This window comes from Balaenoptera acutorostrata, chromosome 7 (genome assembly GCF_949987535.1).
Source record: "Balaenoptera acutorostrata chromosome 7, mBalAcu1.1, whole genome shotgun sequence".
Lineage (NCBI taxonomy): Eukaryota > Metazoa > Chordata > Mammalia > Artiodactyla > Balaenopteridae > Balaenoptera > Balaenoptera acutorostrata.
Window position 1 is genome coordinate 96,851,216 of NC_080070.1, and position 21,794 is coordinate 96,873,009.

Genomic DNA, 21,794 nt, shown 5'->3' on the forward strand with positions numbered 1-21,794 from the left:
CATATGACCATACTTTGAGAATAGTGACTGAAGCCATATAAAAGCTTTTCACCAGTAAAAACAAAATTAGCTCTTGGAAAAGATAATGCATTAAGTAAGCCTTGTCAGTTAGCCTTATTACGGCATAAGGTGAAATGAGAGTATTAGATCCTTTGAGGTTTCACTGGAGGTAGAAAAAGAAAATATGAGGATACAATTCTGTGTGTGGACTCTCAGGTTAGAAAAGATGGGACAAAGAAAGGAAGATGTGAGGATCCTATATTGTCTGGACCTTGACAACTGTTTTCTTAAAACTGTGAACAACTGTGCCGTGATACTTTGCTATTTTACCACATTTGATAGGCTATGCATTAAAAAGAGAATGAAAATCAAAAAAAGCCTTTTCAATTTTCAACATGCATGAGCCAGGTATGACTGCTCTGGTTCCTCCTACAATTATTTAGCTGAAGACACAAGAAAATACAGCCCCTGGATCCTGCTGAGAGAAGAGTTCCAGTCCAATACTTTGTGTGTGTGTGTGTGTATATATATATATATATATATATATATATATATATGTGTGTGTGTGTATAAAAATCTGTATATATATATATATATATATACACACACACACACACACACACACACACACACATATATATATATATATAAAACATGAGTACTGGAACTCTCTCTTGCACATAAAGTTAAGCTACTAAAGAACTGTCTACCCTGTCTGGTAGTAACAGTCTAAGCAATCATCGTATTTCCCCTTGCTCTTTTGTTACTAAGAGCTCACAGTGAAGAGATGGCTGTTGGAAGGAAGAGATGCATAATCTTGACATTGTGGTGCCATTTCACAATTACGTGAACAAATCAGGAAGGACAGTGTGGCTTGTTTACATCAAGTATCAAGTATCTTTTGGAAACTCTATACCTCTTCTGTTACAACAGTCCTCACTCTTGAAAGACTTTATTTTCTAACTGTGGCCTTGGCTTCTCAACTGCATGTTTCTCCCTGGATCTCTGGATTGCCTTTTCTGTGTTATAAATTTGTGTTTTAGAGGTTAACCAACCAGAGCCTGCACATTTTTCATAGGCTTTTGTAAATCATACACTTTATGGGAGCCTAGTGTAGCCATATCTGAGAAATCTTTCAGGAGGCCTAAGTCAATATTAAAATCAGAATGATAGCCAGGAATTTTTTTTCAGGCAGTAACTTATGCAAAAGTTTGTTTTAGGTATCAAAACAAAATTATTCCATAGCAAATTTTAAAACAAACAAGCAGACAGTAATCTAATCCTTGTGCCAAAGGTTCATCTACAAGGTAAATAATTACTAACATTAAAAATAGGACTGCTTGTAGTTATGCTGCAACACAGAATACTTACACAGGAAAACCATCTGTTAATACCAAACTCATTTAGCATAGTTAAGGTAGGGTGAAAAGAAACCAGAAATCACATTTACAGCTATCTTTGCTTTGAAATACAAATAAAATGGAGAGAAAGGAAGTGAGCTGGTATACAGAAGAGTGCTTTCAACTATTCTGTGCAGTATGTTGTATTCTAAAGGAACTCTTTCTGTTACCACCAAAACACTGGTCATATGGCAGTAACTTTTAATAAGCGTGTCATATCATGCATCCTTCCTGCCCTCACCAAACTCTATTTCTAGTAATGGTTTAAAAAAATTTATTTCCTAGGTACAAAACACATGCCTGATATGCTAAAAAAAACCCAAAACGACAATTTCTTATCTACATATTTTCTTGTGTAGTTATAACTTAGCAGTTATTTTTCAAACTCTGAAGTCGAGGGGAAAAAATATATTAACAATTTTAAATTATGCCAAACTGGTGAAGTAGTATTTATTGTGGCAACCATTATCTTCTGAAGATCCTTGAAATAAACCACAAAAGAATCAAGAACATAGAAAATCCTGTAAATTTAAGAAACTAGCTTAGACTCTCATTTACTCTACCAGATACATCCCCAAGATAAAAAAAAAAAAAAAAAGTATGTGTGAGTCGAGGAAAATAGAGGCACCACAGTATGGGTGGTACTTACTGGGTCAGAATTAGAAAAAGTCATCTTTCAAGTTCACAGTACTTAATTTGGCTGCACAAATTTGGCTGCATATGTAAATACCAGTCTATGTGTGTCACTATCAAAGTTCACCAACAAGTAAAAGACCACTGATAATCGACCTATCAATAAATAGCTTTTGTGTTTATATATTTGCTGTCAACTTCATGGTCTGTTTAAGATGGCAGCCGTGGTAATTTTTAGCGGATTAAAGAGGAGTTTCAAGACCTAATAATACATCTTGGGAACTTAGGGCATGCGTTATCTTGAAATGCTTAGACTGCTTAAAGAAGAGAGTCATTAATTAAATAGTAGTAGCACTGATGACTAGACATGGAAATATCCCACTTTCTACTGACTGAATTAAACTTCCTATATTCTGAGCAGCTACAATATTGCTCCTTGGTTAATAAACTCATTGTTGAAAGGAGCCTTTTTTGCAAGCATTTGTGAGGAGGTTTAAAATTTTAAAAAGGTATTTTGTAGTTAAAAGATCATAAAGATAATGAAATAGATATCTGTAATATACATGGGTGAAATTAAATGGCCAATCAAGCCATTCTACAGTATTTGTGTCACTGTCACTTTAAGTAATTCTATCTTCCCTAAATTATTTCTAATTATTCAGTCATATAAAATTTTGACCCATATAAATATTGAGAGTTGTAAGATATAAGAAGAGAAAATTTTCAGTTACAACAATTTAAATATTTTGGAAACAAAAAGTCCAGTAATGCAATGTGATCAAACTAAGGTAACAATAAATAAAGGCTTACTTAAAAATAAAGTTAGTATCAAAAATAATCAAATTCTGCGTAGGTTCTGGAGTAAAGTGTGGAATAAAACATAATGAATTAATATAGCTAAAGTGCTTAGAACAGTGACTGGCACATAGTAAAAATATTATAAGTGTTAGATACTATTATCATTACCTTTTTCAGCACCTGAATGTATTGTTCCTGCTATATCATGTCTAGCAATGGACATTGATAATACTTTCCTTGTAGAAATGCTTTCAGTACTAGCGGCAGCAGAAACAGTGGCACTTGCTGTTGAAATACTGGTTTTATTCTTGGTCACAGCACCATCAGAGTTCCTTTCATCAGAGTCCGAGTCATCAGAGTGAAGAGGATTAGTAAAACTGAGGGGTGCTCTGAATAGAGGGGAACTGTTGTGATGATCTGTGAGATCATGGGTTGCAAGTTGTGTCGTGGGGCTTGGTGTTGAACTCCCAGTTTTCATTGTTTGACAGTGGGTATCTGAGGATTTGCCTTCAGAGGAATCAGGCATGGGTAGAGTATTCTCAGGTCCATGAAATGACCACGGTGCATGTCCCTTCTCATCAAGAGGTAAGCGGTCTGGCCTTGGAGGTGTGTCTGAATTCTTCTGTGATTCTTCTGGTAGGATAACTGGAGCTTTATTTGACTGTGTTGCATTGCAGTCCACACAGGAATTCTGGGAAATATCATCAATTTTTAGATCTCTTGAATTCAATTCCTGTGATTTAAAGATTTTATCAATTGTACATGGTGAAGCCGAAGCCGATTTAATTTTAATTGCATGTCCCCTATTCAAGAGTGTGTTCCCTTCAAAACTTTTTGGTCCTTCTTGAAGAGGGACCTTCTTAATCTCAAAACTTAAATTTCGCTCCAATTTTTTATCTATTTGTTCAACAGTTGATTCATTTTTCCCTGTAAGTTCTGTTGATTTATTATAGTTTCTGTTGAGGTCTGTTGAATGTTGTTCTGATGAAACCACGTGCAACACTGGCTTTGGATGGTATCTGTCATTGTCCTGCCACACAGTAGTGACTGTTGGAAAAGCTGAAGGGGGAGAAGGTGTCAAGATGGGTGGCACTGGGTGAGGTTCTGGAGGCTGCAGTATTTCTTCCTTAGCATCCCCTTCTACAAGGCAACTGGAAAATATTAAGAAAAGGGTATTAGAATGTTCATCCTTTTAAAAAATAAGTTGATAGGTAACAGTTATGTAGCTAAGCCTCTTTAAATTAAAAGTCAGTAGAGTCTGTGGTTATGAATAAAAAATTAAAATTTGCCAAACTAAGAAAAGTTAATGTTTAACAAGGTAGTAATGTATGTACATTGCTTAAAAAGGTCAAATAACACAAGAATTTTAATAAAAAACCAGCAGTCCCCTCCCACAGCCCTCCATTTACCCTGAGACATCAGGTTTCAACTTTTTAAAAACAGCTACTTCGAAGATTTGCCTCCGTGTTTCAAAATATTTCAAAATGCAGAAACATCATTACTTGATCTTTCTATTTCACACATACTCTACTGTCTTCCTACTATGGAAATGTCTTCTCCATCTTCCTAATACTGCTAATTTTTGGTTAGTTCAATCTTATGACTACAGTTATTATTCATACCAATGACAGCATGATTTCCTATTTTTTCTTATATAACTCTTATTTTTTCCCTAATAATTGGCTTGGGTTTCCTGTGTACCATCAGTAATTCAGCCCTTCTTCAAACTTTCCTGCAGATTTGTACACCTCCTCTCAATTGGTCAAGCGTACCAGGTAACTATCAATATCACAGACATCCCTCTTAGAAACCTTGAGCCTCGAGTTCCAGTGTGGCCCCCTGGCCCCCGAGGCTACCTTAGAGCTGACACTCTCTCTTGTGTTAGACTCTCCTGTTTCCCAGGTCCCATCTTCGTTTTTCTAGGTACACTTGCTCAATTTAGTGGGTTACACCCTCCAATTGCTTCTTAAAAACTATACATAGGAAACAGATTTCCTGAGGTCTACGTAATTATTATGTTTTCAAGGTTACTGACTTTTGGAAAAGGTGTGTTATTCTAGACTAGAAATAACTTTCCTTCAGACTTTTATAACTGTGATTCCCGTTCCTTTGATTGTGAGCTGTTTTTTCTCTTTTGAGCTTTTAGTTTCTTTTTTTTTTTTAAGTCTTCATGTTCTACAATCTCATGGTGTAACTTCTTTTAATCCATTGTATTACAATTTTTAATCCATTATATTGAGACCTTTCTGTGCAAAAATTCATGTTACTACTAGGAACTTCTTTCCTAATTTCTTCTCTTCCAGTCTCCTTCCAGACTATGATTAGTTTTAGTTATAATTATTATTATTACTATGATTATGTGACATACCTCCTGGTTTGATTCTCTAATTTCTTTATCATCTCTCTCCTATTTTCTTTCTTTCTATTTGTTCATTTTCTTGGGAGATTTCCTTGACTGTCTTCTAGCCTTCTTTAATTAAAATTAAATTTTAATTTTTAAAATTTATGCCATTATATTTTTAATTTCCAAGAGCTTCTTATTTATTATGACCTGGTTCTTATTTCATGGTTGCAATATTTCCTAATTACTGAGAAAACAGACAGTTGCCACCCCCCCATCTTTTTTCTATTCTATGTTGTCTCCATTCCATCCATTTTTTCCTACTTATTTGATTATGTCTTTCATGTTAGGGGCTTTGTCAAGTGTCTGACAATTCCTGGTTCTGTTCATTTTGAGAGAATGGAATATTTTAAATGACTGGGAAATGTGTATGTAAATGTAAGGGGGAGGGCTTGTGGCTTAGTGGCCATCTTACTGCTTGGTGACTGAATACAGTCCTTGCAACATCATTGGTGGGCCACAACCATCAATAACTATCGATTTCCTCTCTTGGGCTGGTTAGTTTTTCAAGAGAGGGATTCTGTCTCCCACCAGAAGTGGCTATCAGTATTCTGGGAGCCAAATAAGGGGTGGGAGCAATCTCACTATTCAGCATGCAGATTCCTGCTTTCAGCAAGGAACTAACAACCCCCCCATCAGTTGGACCTGATATACTGAACCCAGAGACTTCCAGGTTCAACCACACCAAAGTAAATCCCTCCCTACTGTGTTCCCAGGTGTGTGTGAAGCTGTCATCTGTCTGCTCAATTTGATGGAAGGCATCTGGGGTTCTAAACACTCTTTATAGAGACATTCAAGTACTCTTCTTGTTTTCAGTCCCATCCTACACACCAGGCTTAAGGGGGACCTCCAATTTCTGGGCCTTTCTGGGGGTTCTTTGAAGACAATCATCTTGATTCTTATTGGCTTCCCTCACCTACAGGAAAGCAAGTTTTAGCTTTCTCTGTTCTAAGTCCCTTTTCACATTGGTCAATGTGTTTTCCACTTCCCAAAATTCTGTCAAAATCTCATTTACTACCACCTTCTCTTCAGTTTTTTGGTTTTTAATCTTTATATATTTTTATGTTCCTCCACTATAATTTTAGGAAGTTTAGGGAGGGACCAGAGTTAAATGTGCTTAAACTGCCTATTTAACCAACAATCCTGTAAATGTTTTTAGAAGCAGTAGCCTTACATGATGTTGATATGTACATAGTAATGAAATTCTTAGCTACTCACATTTTAAAAATAGCTTTAAGTGAGGTACAGTTGATATACAAAAACCTGAACATATATTTTTTTAATTAATTAATTTATTTATTTATTTTTGGCCGTGTTGGGTCTTTGTTGCTGTGCACGGGCTTTCTCTCGCAAGAGTAGTTGCGGCGAGCGGGGGCTACTCTTCAGTGTGGTGTGTGGGCTCCTCATTGCGGTGGCTTCTCTTGTTGCGGAGCACGGGCTCTAGGCACACGGGCTTTAGTAGTTGTGGCATGTGGGTTCAGTAGTTGTGGCTCGCGGGCTCTAGATTGCAGGCTCAGCAGTTGTGGTGCATGGGCTTAGTTGCTCCGTGACATGTGGGATCTTCCCAGACCAGGGCTCAAACCCGTGTCCCCTGCATTGGCAGGCGGATTCTTAACCACTGTGCCACCAGGGAAGCTCTGAATATATTTTTTTAATATATTTATTTATTTATTTATTTATTTATTTATGGCTGTGTTGGGTCTTAGTTGTGGCATGTGGGATCTTTTGTTGCGGCGCGCACGGGCTTCTCTCTAGTTGTGGCACGTGGGCTTCTATTTGTGGTGCACGGGCTCCAGAGCACGTGGGCTCTGTAGTTGCAGCACACGGGCTCTCTAGCTGTTGCGTGCAGGCTCAGTAGTTGCAGCATGTGGTCGTAGTTGTCCCGCAGCATGTGGGATCTTAGCTCCCTGACCAGGAATTGAACCCATGTCCCCTGTGCTGGAAGGTGGATTCTTAACCACTGGACCACCACGGAAGTCCCAGAACATATTTAATGTATACAATTTGATGAGTTTGGACATATGCATATATTGGGTTGGCCAAAAAGTGCTTTTGCTTTCTAAGTAAAAATAAAAGACACATTTTTCATTTTTACCAAGAACGTTATTGAACAACGTATTCACCCTTTTGTTCCACTACCTTTTGCCATTTTTCAGGCAAGTTCATAATTCCGTCTTCCCAAAACTTTTCATCTTTTTGAGCAAAGAACTGTTACAGGTGCCTTTTACAGTCTTCCAGGGAATTGAATTTTTTTTCCATTAAGAGAATTTTGTAAAGACTGAAATAAATGGAAATCCCAAGGTGCAATGTCTGGTGAATACGATGGATGAATCAGAACTTCCCAGCCGAGCTGTAACAGTTTTTGCCTGGTCATCAAAGAAACATGCAGTCTTGTGTTATCCTGATGGGAGATTATGCATTTTCTGTTGACTAATTCTGGACGCTTTTTGTCAAGTGCTGCTTTCAGTTGGCTTACTTGGGAGCAGTACTTGTTGGAATTAATCGTTTGGTTTTCCAGAAGGAGCTCATAATAGAGGACTCCACATACACAACATCCAATCCCACCACATATGCAAAATCACCTTCTTTGGATAAAGAGCAGCCTTTGGTGTGGTTGGTGGTGGTTCATTTCACTTGCCCCACGATATCTTCCGTTCCACATTATTGTACAGTATCCACTTTTCATTGCCCATCACAATTTGTTTTAAAAACAGAACATTTTCATTATGTTTCAGTAGAGAATCGCATGCAGAAATACGGTCAAGAAGGTTTTTCTCACTTAACTTATATGTAACCCAAACATCAAAGCGATTCACACAACCAAGCTGGTGCAAATGATTTTCAACGCTTGATTAGGATATTTTGAGAATGTCGGCTATCTCCCACGTGGTATAACATTGAATGTTCTCAATTAATATCTCGATTTGAGCACTATCAACTTCAACTGGTCTACCTGACCGTGGAGGATCATCCAGCGAGAAATCTCCAGCACGAAACTTCACAAACCACTTTTGAAACATTCGATCAGTCACAGCACATTCTCCATATACTGCACAAATCTATTTTTGCATTTCACTTGCGTTTTTACCTTTCTTGAAATAATAAAGCATAATATGCCAAAAATGTTGTTTTCTTCCATCTTCAATATTAAAATGGCTACACAAAAATTCACCAATTTTGATAAGTCTTTTTTAAATGCACGCGGATATGACAGCTGTCACAATACAATCAAACAAAATTGTTTCAAATGAAGTTAAAGATAACTAAGTGCTACTAGAACCATCTTATGGAAAAAACCAAACGAACCTTTTGGCCAGCCCAATACATCCATGATACTATCACCACAATGAAATAATAAACATATCCATCACCTCCAAAAGTTTCCTTGTATCCCTTTGCGGTTCTTTTTGTTACTCAAATTTAACTGATAATTACACTAACAGACTTTCCCCTTATCCTTCCTTAATCTAAGGCTTGTTGAAATAAGGCTTAATACACTTTTATAGTACTTTCATATGCACAAAAATTATATAAGCCCCATCACAAAAAAATATATGCTACATACTGACTTTCCACTATGGTATTCAGCATTCATATTTTCATGAGGTATTCTGATGGAAAAAAAATTCCACTGGTGATAATGACTTGCATCATTCTTATTGTAAATATTGTTCTTAATTTCATCTGTCCTGAGGAATGCATTTTTTACTTCTCAAAAACAAAACAAAACATTCAGGATCTACCACTTGCTAGGTATTACACCAGTACCAGAAGACAGAACAATGAACACAACAGTTTGGGTCCCTAAGGAGTAAAAGTAAGCTAAAAAGGTAAGTTGGACACATACTGTGAAGGCCCAGAATTTCACGGTAAGAAGTTTGGTCTTTATAATATGGAAATATTACATTTAATTGGTGTGACAAAGTCTTAAAATGAATAACTCTATAACTTTTATTTCAAATTGATGTGTTATAGAAACTCAGAAAATTATTTTCCTTATAATAAATCAGGCTGGATTCCATATGAGATGGAAAGATTATAGAGGTGAAGGAAATGACAACCAAAATATTAGAACATAACATTATAAAAACAAAAAACCTTCACTACTACCCTTTCTTCTAGAGAGTTAATACTATATAATGAAAAGAGTATTGGACTAGAAGATAACAGATGTGTGTTCTTAGTTGAACTCTGCTAGTCTATGCAGGTCAACACCTTTGGGAACTAGCTATATTAACATCCATGTGATCAAGATTACTGTAAAAATCACTGGGTTCACTATATCACTTAACACTTTGACATATCATTGACTATCTACAAAATGAATAAAGAATACATGTGATCTAAAAAAGATGAGAAAACATATATAATAGATGCTATATCAGTGCTAATGATTACTTTTTAACCAAATGATATCTCCTAAACACCTTACACTTTGGAGTTGAGGAAGATGCTCCACTTGTGTTTAACCTTTATTTCTTGGTTTTATTATGTATTCTAATATCTATCAATAACTTTAAAAATACATCTGAGATTAAAGGTATTTCTGAACAGTGAAAAGGAACAAAACAAGAATTAGAAAAGCAATAAAGCACAGAGAGCATAGGAAATTAGAGAACTACAGTAAGCATGCATAGCAGTGTGTTTTGCCAAAATCTACCCTCATTTATCTTAAAAAAATGCCAATTTGGATAATTCAATTAGAACTTTAAATTTTCAGTAGTCAAATAAATCAATCTTGTCCTTTGTGATTTCCTTTATCCCTTCTATTATATCCCCCTCTACAAGTCTGTCAAACATTAAACTATATTCTATGTTTCAATGATTTGACTTTTTATATTTAATTAATTTAACTATCTAAAGCTTACTTTGGTGTGTGGTATGATATAAAGATCTAAATATATTTTTTCCCTGAATGGTCAATAATATAATATGACTTAATAAATAACCCCTTTCTTTTTCCTTGTTTAATATATGTTAAATTAATTCATAACACAATCTATAATATTTCCTAGTTGCTTATTCAAGTCCATCAACTAACTGGTGTGTATGTATGTGTGTGTGTATATATATACACACACACACACACACACACATTTTTTTTTTTTTTTGGCCACTACATGCAGCATGCAGGATTTTAGGTCCCTGACCAGGGATTGAACCCGTGCCCCCTGCATTGGGAGTGCAGAGTCTTAACCACTGGACTGCCAAGGAAGTCCCAACTGGTATATTCTTATACCACTAACAGATTATAATGCATTTTATTTGTTTGTTTGTTTGTTTATTTTGGCTGCACTGGGTCTTAGTTGCGGCATTCAGGATCTTTTAGTTTTGGCATGTGGGCTCATGGTTGAGGCATGCAGACTCTTAGCTGCAGCATGTATGTGGCATCTAGTTCCCCGACCAGGAATCGAACCCAGGCCCCCTGCATTGGGAGCATGGAGTCCTACCCACTGGAGCACCAGGGAAGTCCCACTAACAGATTGTTTTAAATATAGTTTTATAATTTTTAAAAGGGCTGGTTCTCACTCATCACTACTTTCATCCTAAATTTTCTTTGGTATTTTTGTCTCTTTATTCTTACAAGTGAACTTTAACATTATATTGGAAAGTTCAGAGACGATTCCTTTGGTATTTTGATGAGAACTGCATCAAATTTGAAAATAAATGATATTTTAAGTATCACTGAAAAAAGCTAAATTACATTTAACTTTTCCAACCAAGAACACTTAATTTTTTTCACTAATGCAAATGAATACATTTCTACTTCAGGTTCTACTTTCTACTTACGGTTATTTCCAGGTATTTATATTTTGAAAGGGATCTCTTTAAAAATTTTTTCTTCTCCTATTTGGCTGGTCTATAGGACCACTTTCTACTTTTATTCAACCACTTTGCTCCTCTTTCTTATAAATTAGTAATTTTAAGGAAATATATTTGGTTTTAATGTAATTATTTTTTAAATCAACAAAAGGAAAATAACATTTCAAAGAAGAACCAAAGGGCTTCCCTGGTGGTGCAGTGGTTAAGAATCCGCCTGCCAAGCCAGGGGACATGGGTTCAAGCCCTGGTCTGGGAAGATCCCACATGCTGCGGAGTGGCTAAGTCCATGTGCCACAACTACTGAGCCTGCGCTCTAGAGCCCACGAGCCACAACTACTGAGCCCACATGCTGCAACTACTGAAGCCCATGCGCCTAGAGCCCGTGCTCCGCAACAAGAGAAGCCACCGCAATGAGAAGCCGGTGCACTGCAACGAAGAGTAGCCCCCGCTCGCCGCAAAAGCCTGCGTGCAGCAACGAAGACCCAACACTGGCAAAGTAAATAAATAAATTTATTTTAAAAAAAGAAAAAACAGTCAAGTAGAGTAATAGCTGTTTTATGTATATGGATTTCTCCCATCACCCAAATTTCTACTCGCCTTTTTCCCAGGGCCCTTGGTCACCTGAATCCCACCACATCCTATGCTTGATCAGAGTTCCCAAATGCCTCTATTTGAGCATACCTCAGCTCCTTGTTTTGATCCCAGAAATACCCTCACCTATCCAGGATATTCTAAGTGCCACAGATGTTTAAAAGTCCAGTTCATCCTCCCAGGCAGCCTTTAAAGGAAGTAGATAGATATTCATGTATTTCTGCCAGATATAAAACTCTCTCGTTCTTGGCCTCTATAATGCCACTGTTTCCTGGTTTTCCTTTATCCCTTGATTGTTCATTTCTTTTTTTACAGCTTTCTTTTAGTTTGCTCTTCACAAATTTTGGTGCTTACCAGGGTTCCCTCCTTGGTACTTTGAGATATTGTACCCAGAATCTGAAAGATCTTATTCATGCCCAAGTCTTCTACATCAGCTATATACAGAGTCCTCAGTATATCTTTACTTCCAGCCTAGATATCAAAATGTCTAAAACAGAACCACTTTCTGTCTTTCTCCAGTCCTATTCCAACTTAAGTTTGTTTGAATTGAGAGGCCTTAGAAGCATCAAGTATATTGTTTTTGTCTCTGAAATATTTATAAATTAAGAAAAATTTACTAAGGCATACTTTTGTGTCTCTGTAGTAAATTTGTTGACAGTTTATAGAAATAACTAACAATGTATACTTCCAGAGTGCTGGTGTTAGTGAAAAAATATCGAGAATATTATTAGTTTAACAACATATATATTGAAAAGAGAAAATGAAATCTGCTATTCAAAATCTACAATTTGATTTCTTTAAGTATTTATAAACCAGAATCATATGACTGACTAAATCTAATACAACAAACATAAGCCTTCCTCTCTAGATCTGTCTCCAAAAACTGCAATGTACTCTAAACAACTGATTAACTTGCTTACTATAGCCATACTGAAAAAACAAAGTATACTATTTTTATCAATCTTACGCTCTTGGGATTTTATTTTCAGTTAATGAAGTATTCTTTGTGGAACACAATGAAATTCTGCCAATTACCTCTATTTCATGAATAAGAAAGAAGATGGACTAAGCATGTAATACAAACTCACATGCATATAAAAACTTGAGCACATATCCCGAAATAAAACCCTGACATAAGCTGAATGAACATTTTTCTGTTAACACTCATTTACTACTTTTTAGAATTATTTTTTTATTTACTGAAGAAAAATAGGAGCCAAACTTTTAAAAAGGTATATGAGAAAGGTCTAAAATTCAGAACACTCTACACTCATTTTTTTCCTTCAAAATTAGGAAAGGGCTACCACAGTTTGTTGTTGGAGGTAGATGACCATATAAATCACAAATATTAGTGTACACTTTGAGGGCCTCTACCTTGGCTCACTCTCAAAATCCAAATTAAAAGATATCCGTGTAGCAAAAGTTTCTTAATTTCCTTTAAGGTCATTACAGTTTCTTTAGGACTCTACAGAACTGATATGGGAGACAAAAAAATTAGAGAACTAACAGTTTATAGGTTTTAACTGGCTGCCTTCCACAGTAAATACCAAAATGGAAATCAAACAGGAAAGAACTGCTGAGAAGTGTTGGTGTACAGTTAACATCCTGAGCATTTAAACAGGGAGACCTAAACCCACCTATATAGGCTTTCTGATCTTCCTTAGAGAAGTATGCAAAGGCATTCCAGAGACTATAATAGCTACCACATCTTGCCTTAGTTGTTGTAAGCTTTTAGTTTTGTAAAGAAGGATCTCATTAAGGTACAGCAACTCAATGCCAAGACACAACCATAGTCACCTCACCCAACTTTATTCAACTTCTATCAAACTTTTAAGGGGAAAAAATTGGTGAATCCTATACAAAGGAAGTCCTACTTTGAGGGAAGGTCAATCAGTTTGGGCAGATCTATGCTCGGGACAAGACACAGTATAAGTCATTCTAACAGTTTTATTACTGATCTTCCACTGTGTCTCCTTTTAAAAATAATTCAGTAACTCAATCTTAACTCCACATTGTAATGGGAAAACCAACATTTAGTGAAGACCAAGTATGTGCCAGGTCCTATGTGTAGCATTTTCACATACTTTATTTCATTTAATTCTTAGGACAATACTTAAACAAACAAACAAAAAAACCCCCAAGATCAAATAAATTAAGTGGCTTACTCACGACTTCAGAGCTAGTAAGTGGATGAAAAGGACTTGAAACTAAATCATTCTGACTCTATCTGTAGTCTTTCCATACTACCATCTAACTGACCTAGCTATCCTGAAAGAAAAGAGAGGGGAAAAGGGGGATAGGAATATATATTGATTTTAACTATTATAAATGAGAGCTTGGTATGAAAGTAAGAAAATCTAGAAAGAAATAAACTCATCTTTGCCAGTGATGTTATTAAACATCTTCACATAACCTCTTCAACATGCATACAATTTTTGACAATCATATTACCTGTTCAGTCATTAGAAAACTGAAATAAATCTTAGGAATAGCTAAAATTTTAGTTGTACCACATACCAAAAGATGAGCTATAGTCAATTCATGGTTATGCTCACTGTTCTGGTATAGTATACTACTGAAATTTTATCTAAATTGAAAAGAATTTTTTATAGTACACCATTAAAAAAGTCAGTTGCCATACATATGCTACATCCTAAACAAAAGAATATAAGAAAAGTTATAAAAAAAAAACTTAGAAATATTCAGAATTTTTTTGTTTTAGTAACAATGAGTAAAAGGTAAGTATCCTTTCAAAGAAAATGTGACGTACAATACCTGCGGGTCCTTGGTGGTTTTGGAGGGGGAGAATCTTGTTTGTCAGGATCTATGGAGCTGACCATATTTTCAGTGTTAATTTCATTCTGCCAAGAAAAAAAAAAATGCTTCATTAAAGTTAGGGGAAAAATAATTTTCCTTCCTCATGTTTCAAATAAATTGTTATTGGGCTTGTGAATTTTTAAAACAATGAGAATTTTGCCAAATAATAAAATAGGTGTTATGTCCTCTATGTTTAAGCCCGAAAGACCAAATTCAATGAGAAAAATTAATATCAAAAAAACAGTCCATATCCAGTTACCAAGAAAATCAACCATGTAGAGCAGCATTTCAACATATTTCAAATGCTACTGTAAAGAAACAGATTTCCCAAGAGTATCTTTTTTTCAGGCATTACTACCACAAGATTCGTAATGTGCACATAGGGGGTAAAAAACAAGGTAAGTCTTATATCCTTCACCTTTCCCAGACTTTTTTGGGACTCCTATTGCTACCTACTACTCTAAAAGGGATGATCCTGAGTCAATACAGTTCTTATACAACCTGTAAGAACCTCAGGTTGTATTTAGGATTGTGAATAGAGGAGATGTGAAATTATTATATAAAACATTGTCTTGAATTAGTTTCAGCCTCAGAAAGTACCTCATATTTTTATATAGCTAGGCTTTGTTAATTCTGGGCCAGAAGACAAGAATGGTTTCCACCCTTGCCTACATCTCAGATAATTTTAGGAAAAAAGCCATCTTTGCATATACTATAATCAATTAAGGAACTCTGAAACTGTAGTTGACTTTTTTTTTGTTTTAAAGTCAAAAGACACTTCTACCATGTCCATCATGGCATCTTCTTTGTCTATGTAACTGTTTCTTGCCAGTGTCCTTCTTTAATAAGTACTCCCAACAATAGGAAACAGAGACCTCAAGTTTACAGCAATTTTTAATGGACACTGTTTCCTAATATCAGATGCATTAGAAGTGTCTTACTATGCATCTTGTTCTGACCAAAACAAGAGTTACATTATGAGACTGAAAGCTTGCATCCTTAATTACAGCTACCTATCAAATCAGAGGCATCTGTTGCAGGGATATCTGCTATAGATAGGATAACCACATAATCTATTGTCCAAATCAGGGCTTTTACACCTAGACAGCAAATATAAACTGGTTTTGCCTCGAGTAAATCAGGACTTTGTTACCACACTTTTAGATCCTCAGATATTACCAGAATTTAAAGACTCCTCTCATCATAAAGATTCCTCTCACATATTAGTGACTCATTTGCTTATTATTTCTATTAATTAAACAATCATATTCCCATAACACTCATTAATATTTTTGTACCAAAATCTATAAATATTCTTATTAAGTAGGCTAAATAAAGATTAGTGAACCATATGAAACTGCTTCGACTGAACTATTGTTTCTAACCTACAAAAACACATCAATTTTTTACAATTTCAACATAAACAGCCTCGTGTCACGTCAAGTCAGGTTTTGCTGCCAAATACCAAATGCGCGCACACACACACACACACACACACACACACACAAACCAACTGTAGGTTTTCAGTGCATTTTAGATTTTGGAACAGCAGGTAAGGCATTGTGGATCTATATGTGAAAGGCAATGAACAGTAAGCACTGGAAAGGATACAAAAATGGACATAGCCCTTAACTTCAAGAGCTGTACTGTCATCAAACAAAAAAGTGAAAGGGTAATAATAAAACCATAAAGTGGTAAAATCAGTACAATGAAGCTATGAAATCACAGAAAGGAGATGTTATAGGTGAGAATATTAAGAATATACTTGGGAAAATATTAAGGTAGCATGTCGAATGGCATTAAGGGGTGGATAAGACACTGACAAAAGAGAACAGAGGATGGAAGTATGGAACAGGTAGGAATGGAACAGGAAGAGAAAGTAAGGGTATATGTAGGCAAATAACTAACTACATGTGACAAAGGAAAGAAGGTGTCATGAAGGATTCCTCATTCTGGGTGAATGAAAGCTATTAACAGAAAGGGACAAGACAGGAAAAGAACTTCTGGGGGAGGTAAGCTTTTTGAGCATGTTGAATTTCATATGGTTAAAGGAATCCATGTGGCAATGCAGAACTGCAACTCAGAGAGCCACTGCCCACACAGCATGAACAAAACCTCCTAGTCACTGGACTTGAGAATAAAACAGTGTTCTTCTTGGATTCCTAGTTTTTACCTACAATAATGTTTGCTGTACTTTTATATCTTCTGATCCTCTTATATGTACAGCTTTTGTCCCCACATTTGTCCTAATGTATACAGCTCTCTTTAGCTGCTTTTATTACCAGTTAGAACAATCACCAACTTTTGAAGTTGAAAGGAATTTTAGAAATTAAAGAATCTACTGGAGATTAGGTTCTAGTGTGTTCTTTTGTTTCAAGCAGAGCTTGCTAAAGCTATTTTTTTTTAACTTTTGACCACCTTTACCCATTTTGCTAAAGTGTATTAATATTTTTTCTGTATTAATATTTCCACATAACAGAGCTTTATCAAGGGCCACAAAAGAAAAAAATCAGAACCTAATTATCAAATATATAAGGATATATTATCAGCTGCAGAACAAAATAAATATTAAAACAAGGTACTTTAAATAAAAAAACTTTACATAGGAAAAAAATTTAGAATTCAGTAATATCACATCTAAAATGTACAACACAAGCAAAACAGAAGGACCATAACACAAACTATTGTTGCTGTTAATCACCCTAGAACTGAAAATCCTGGTGTCAACTGGTGGTAGTATCTTTTATATACAAGATAAAAAGGCATGTGCGCATACCTTAGAGATGCTTGCTTACTGAGGTGTTTCTAAATCCCAAGTCAAATGCTACTGGATTCCAAAATAAATTTTCTCTTTACATCTTCTACTCGGAGAAGTGATTTTAGTTGTAAATACCTCTAACAAATAACATTTATCATAAAGTCATATTGCTGATTAGCATTTCAAACTAAAATCTACAAAAATAATTTGGGGACATAGAGCTTTAAGAGCTTTTTAAAAAATTCCTTAACTTTACTTCTAAATTAAGTTGTCAGAGAAATAATAAATGGAGATTTATGATTGTTTTTCAGAGCATAGGTTCAGAAAGATAAGTAACATATTTCAAATCATTTTACTCAACCACATAGCTCTAAGATAATTTTCCCCAATTTTTTAGATCCTACATTTTCTCTAACTGGGATTTATGGTTTCCAACCATATATAAACATGTTATAAAAACAGTCATTTATATTTTAAAGTACCTAGAAAATAAGATTTCTTAAAGAGGAAAACATTAAAAATTTATCTAGAACGATATGCTATCTTTTCTCCTATCCACTTGTCCTTCCACCTTTTTATCCATTCATGCATTGAGATACATAGTACTAGACATTATGGTACACAACCTTTGGCAAAATATTTATTCTCATAAACTATAGTTTCTCAGAATGGATTCTATAGAAAATTGTTTTTCCCTTTTGCGAAACAGGAAAAAACATCTTGTACAAATGGCAAATTCAGCAGTCATCATGTCAGCTTTAACAAAACACAAGGACATAATCTAATATTTTAAGTTCAGTTAGCAAGCAAACATGTAGTGTGTGTCTCCTATATAACCAGTGAATGAGATAAGAAAGTAGGATTGAAGTAACCGCTATCTGCTGTTGGATGCTATTTCATCTAATCTCATGTAATGTATGATTTTTCTTGTATTCCTTAGGGATTTGTAAACCTTTGACCTATCAGACAGAAACAATCTATAACAAAATTGTAATTGTAGTGTGGAGTTCAGGCTAGTAAAAAGGAAGTTTATGAATAAAACCTAAAAAAATAAAAATCAGGTAATGAGAAAAACGAAGATGAGAGAGTAATGCAATATTTTTCACATATCTTTTTGGAAATAAATATAGTTAAAACCTTTAAAAATACAACATTGAACATTGCCTTAAAATTTTTTTCTAGCAAAGGCAACAAAAGTAAATTTAAGCAAGTGGTATTATATCACACTAAAAAGCTTCTGCATAGCAAAGGAAACCTCAAGAAAATGAAAAGGCAACCTACCAAATGGGAAAAAATATTTGCATATCATATATCTGATAAGGGGTTAATATCCAAAAAAAATAAGGAATTCATATAATTCAGTAGCCAAAAAAAAAAAACAAAACTCACAAACAAGTCGATTAAAAAGTGAGAAGATCATTTGAATAGACATTTTTCCAAAAAGACATCCAGATGGCCAACAGGTACATGAAAAGGTGCACAACATTACTAACCTTCAGGGAAATGCAAATCAAAACCACAATGAGACCTCACACCTGTCAAAATGGCTATTATCAAAAAGACAAGAAAAAAGTGTTGAAGAGGATGTAAAGAAAAGGGAACCTTTGTGTATTGTTGGTGGAAATGCAAATTGGTGCAGCCACTATACAAAACAGCATGGAGGTTCCTCAAAAAATTAAAAATAGAACTACCATATGATCCAGCAATTCCATTTATGCATATTTATCTGAAGAAAACAAAAACACTAACTCGAAAAGATACATGTACCCCCATGTTCACTGCAGCATCATTTACAACCTAACTGTGCACTGATGAACAGATAAAGAAAATGTGGTATTAAAAAAAAAAAGAAAATGTAGTGTGTACACACACACACACACACACACACACACAGAGGAATATTATTCAGCCATAAAAAAGAATAAAACCTTGCCATTTGCAACAACATGAATGGAACTTGAGGGCATTACACCAAGTGAACTAAGTCAGAGAAAAGACAAATGCTGTATGATCTCATATGTGGAATCAAAAAACAAAAAACAGAACTTGTATATACAGAGAACAGATTGGTGCTTGCCAGAGGTGGTATTGGTGGTGGGGCCCAAAATGGGTGAAACAGGGTCAAAAGTTGCAAACTTTCAGTTATAAAATAAGTAAGTCACAGGCTATAATGTACAGTTTGGTGACTACAGTTAATAATACTGTATTTTATATTTGAAGATTCCTAAGAGAGTAAATCTTAAAAGCTCTCTCCACAAGAAAAAAAAAATTCTGTAACTATGTATGATGATGGATGTTAACTAGACTTATTGTAGTGATAACTGCACAATATATGCAAATATTGAATCACTATGTTGTACACCTGAAAGTAACATGTTACATGTCAATTATATCTCAATAAAAATTAATTAAAAAATTTTCTAGCTGATTCACTTTGCTGTACAGCAGAAACACAACATTGTAAAGCAACTATACTCCAATAAAAATTAATTTAAAAAAAAAAATTTTCTACACATTAAAAAACTTTTTCACTTCTAGAAATAAGGAAATGGTATAACTCTGAAGTATAAAAACCTTAACTTTGAAATTAATATTGCATTTATGGAAAAAAACAGAAATATTTTTCAATTAACGTTTAAAGAAAAAGTAGCCTATTTAGCTTTTTGAAACATTAAAGGAGTCTCAATTTAGATAAAATTATACACAGTAATATATATGCATTCTATTCTATATTATAAAATACTTGGCTTCATTGAGCACAGGTTATAACAGGCTTTGGTTAAACTAAAGGGAAAACAGAGGTGATAATATATGAGGCATAGTTGCAAAATGATTTCTGTGTTAACAAAGGAAATAAGAATGAGGTCACATATATGAATCTTAAAAATCTGAAACTATCACCTGTCTAATAAAGGAAATACACTGTCCCAAAAACCCATGGATTAATATTAGATTATTTTAACACACTGATGTAAGCATTTGGTTAACAAATCTCTCATTTGTAACACCAAGAAATTTCAAATAGTCTGGGAAATTACCAAAACCATACAAAGGGGGAAAAGAAAAACAGCGGTTATAAATTTTGCCACTAATTTCCTCATTTTACTTCAGTTATTGGAGCTAAATTGGTTTATCATGCGATAGTCATCTTAGATTCAATAATAAAGATGTAAAGAAATTCATCCCAAAAAACAGCCCAATACCTTCAAGGATAAGAAGATATATAGAGGAGATAAGAGAAATACTTTAAAAAGAGACAGAAATGAGAACGCTGTGAGAAAAGAGTATTTTTGTCAGGTCAAAACTTTGAATATCCTGGGGCTTTCCTGGTGGCGCAGTGGTTGAGAATCTGCCTGCCAATGCAGGGGACACGGGTTCGAGCCCTGGTCTGGGAAGATCCCACATGCCACGGAGCAACTGGGCCCGTGAGCCACAATTACTGAGCCTGCGCGTCTGGAGCCTGTGCTCCACAACAAGAGAGGCCGTGATGGTGAGAGGCCCGCGCACCGCGATTAAGAGTGGTCCCCACTTGCCACAACTAGAGAAAGCCCTCGCACAGAAACGAAGACCCAATACAGTCATAAATAAATAAATAAAAAGAACGTGAATTTCTTTAAAAAAAAAAATTGATTAAAGTTAAATAAAAATTAAAAAAAAAAAAAAAACTTTGAATATCCAATAAATTCTAACGCTAAAATAACAGTGAACTAAAACAAGCCCCAAAGGGACTTAATTATGGTCCTATATTTCTACATAATTAAAAAGCATGTACAAAATAATGACAAAGCTTTATATCATCATGACCAAGAACAAAATAAAATTCATGTAGAATCAACTCAGAATTACTTTGGTTGGATGGAAGGGGAGAGAGAAAAATGCAGTTGATTTGTTAAAAGTAATTTACACTTGAAACAATATTGAATTATATAACTTTTGACTGAGATCTACATTCATAACTATATTTTACTTAGAATATTATTTAACTTGTATTGGAGTCATTATATATCTATCACAATAGAGATTCAAAGAGGAAGAAGGAAAGGAGTTAAAAAATCAAAGTTAAATAAAAATAATAACTGTAACGGATATTCTCAGATAAAACACAAGATGGCAATTAAAAAGCTAAATATCACATCTTGGTAAAAAGTAAAAGTTTTCTAAAATTAATAGGTGAAGAATACCTACCACTCCATCAGCAATTTTCTGGGCTCCATGAATTTCATATAGTTGTAGCTGTTTTTCAAACAGTTGGGCGATAGCTCTATGAACAAGCTCATACTGCTCCTATTAGGGAGATGAAATGATAAACAAGGGAAAAGACATTAAAAAAAATAAGAAGGCATTTATAAAAATATAGTTTATAAAGTGAAACAAAAAACTATACCTTAGTTTGTACTGCAGAATGCCTCTGTGTTCTCATTTCTTGTATTAAGTTGAAAACATTAAATTCCTCTGGTATTTTCTAAAACAAAGAATTTAAAACATGAACTCTGGACAACTGTTCAGAAAAAACAGTAAAATAGTCTTCAACTCAGCTTTTCACACAGAGCTTATATACGTGCTGGGTAACTGA

The 21,794-nt window shown here is 34.8% G+C and overlaps 1 protein-coding gene and 1 long non-coding RNA gene across 7 annotated transcripts in view; one reads left to right on the forward strand and one right to left on the reverse strand.

Annotated features, from left to right (window-relative positions):
* LOC103012062 (uncharacterized) overlaps nucleotides 1–21,794 on the forward strand; it is an 83,321-nt gene that overhangs the window by 50,184 nt on the left and 11,343 nt on the right. For 2 of the 4 annotated variants that reach the window (XR_009008872.1, XR_003623844.2), the window contains 2 exons: nucleotides 8,986–9,062; nucleotides 11,207–11,469. This is a non-coding gene — a long non-coding RNA (uncharacterized LOC103012062). Of the gene's footprint in view, nucleotides 1–8,985; nucleotides 9,063–11,206; nucleotides 11,470–21,794 lie in introns of those variants that run through there. The other 2 variants (XR_451425.3, XR_451424.3) reach the window with 1 other exon arrangement.
* PTPN12 (protein tyrosine phosphatase non-receptor type 12) overlaps nucleotides 1–21,794 on the reverse strand; it is a 91,374-nt gene that overhangs the window by 6,851 nt on the left and 62,729 nt on the right. For all 3 annotated transcript variants that reach the window (XM_007187103.2, XM_007187104.2, XM_007187105.3), the window contains 4 exons: nucleotides 21,606–21,683; nucleotides 21,407–21,505; nucleotides 14,422–14,507; nucleotides 3,000–3,982 (listed from right to left, as the gene is read on the reverse strand). In XM_007187103.2, coding sequence (XP_007187165.1) covers nucleotides 3,000–3,982; nucleotides 14,422–14,507; nucleotides 21,407–21,505; nucleotides 21,606–21,683 — 1,246 coding nt within the window. The remainder of the gene's footprint in view (nucleotides 1–2,999; nucleotides 3,983–14,421; nucleotides 14,508–21,406; nucleotides 21,506–21,605; nucleotides 21,684–21,794) is intronic.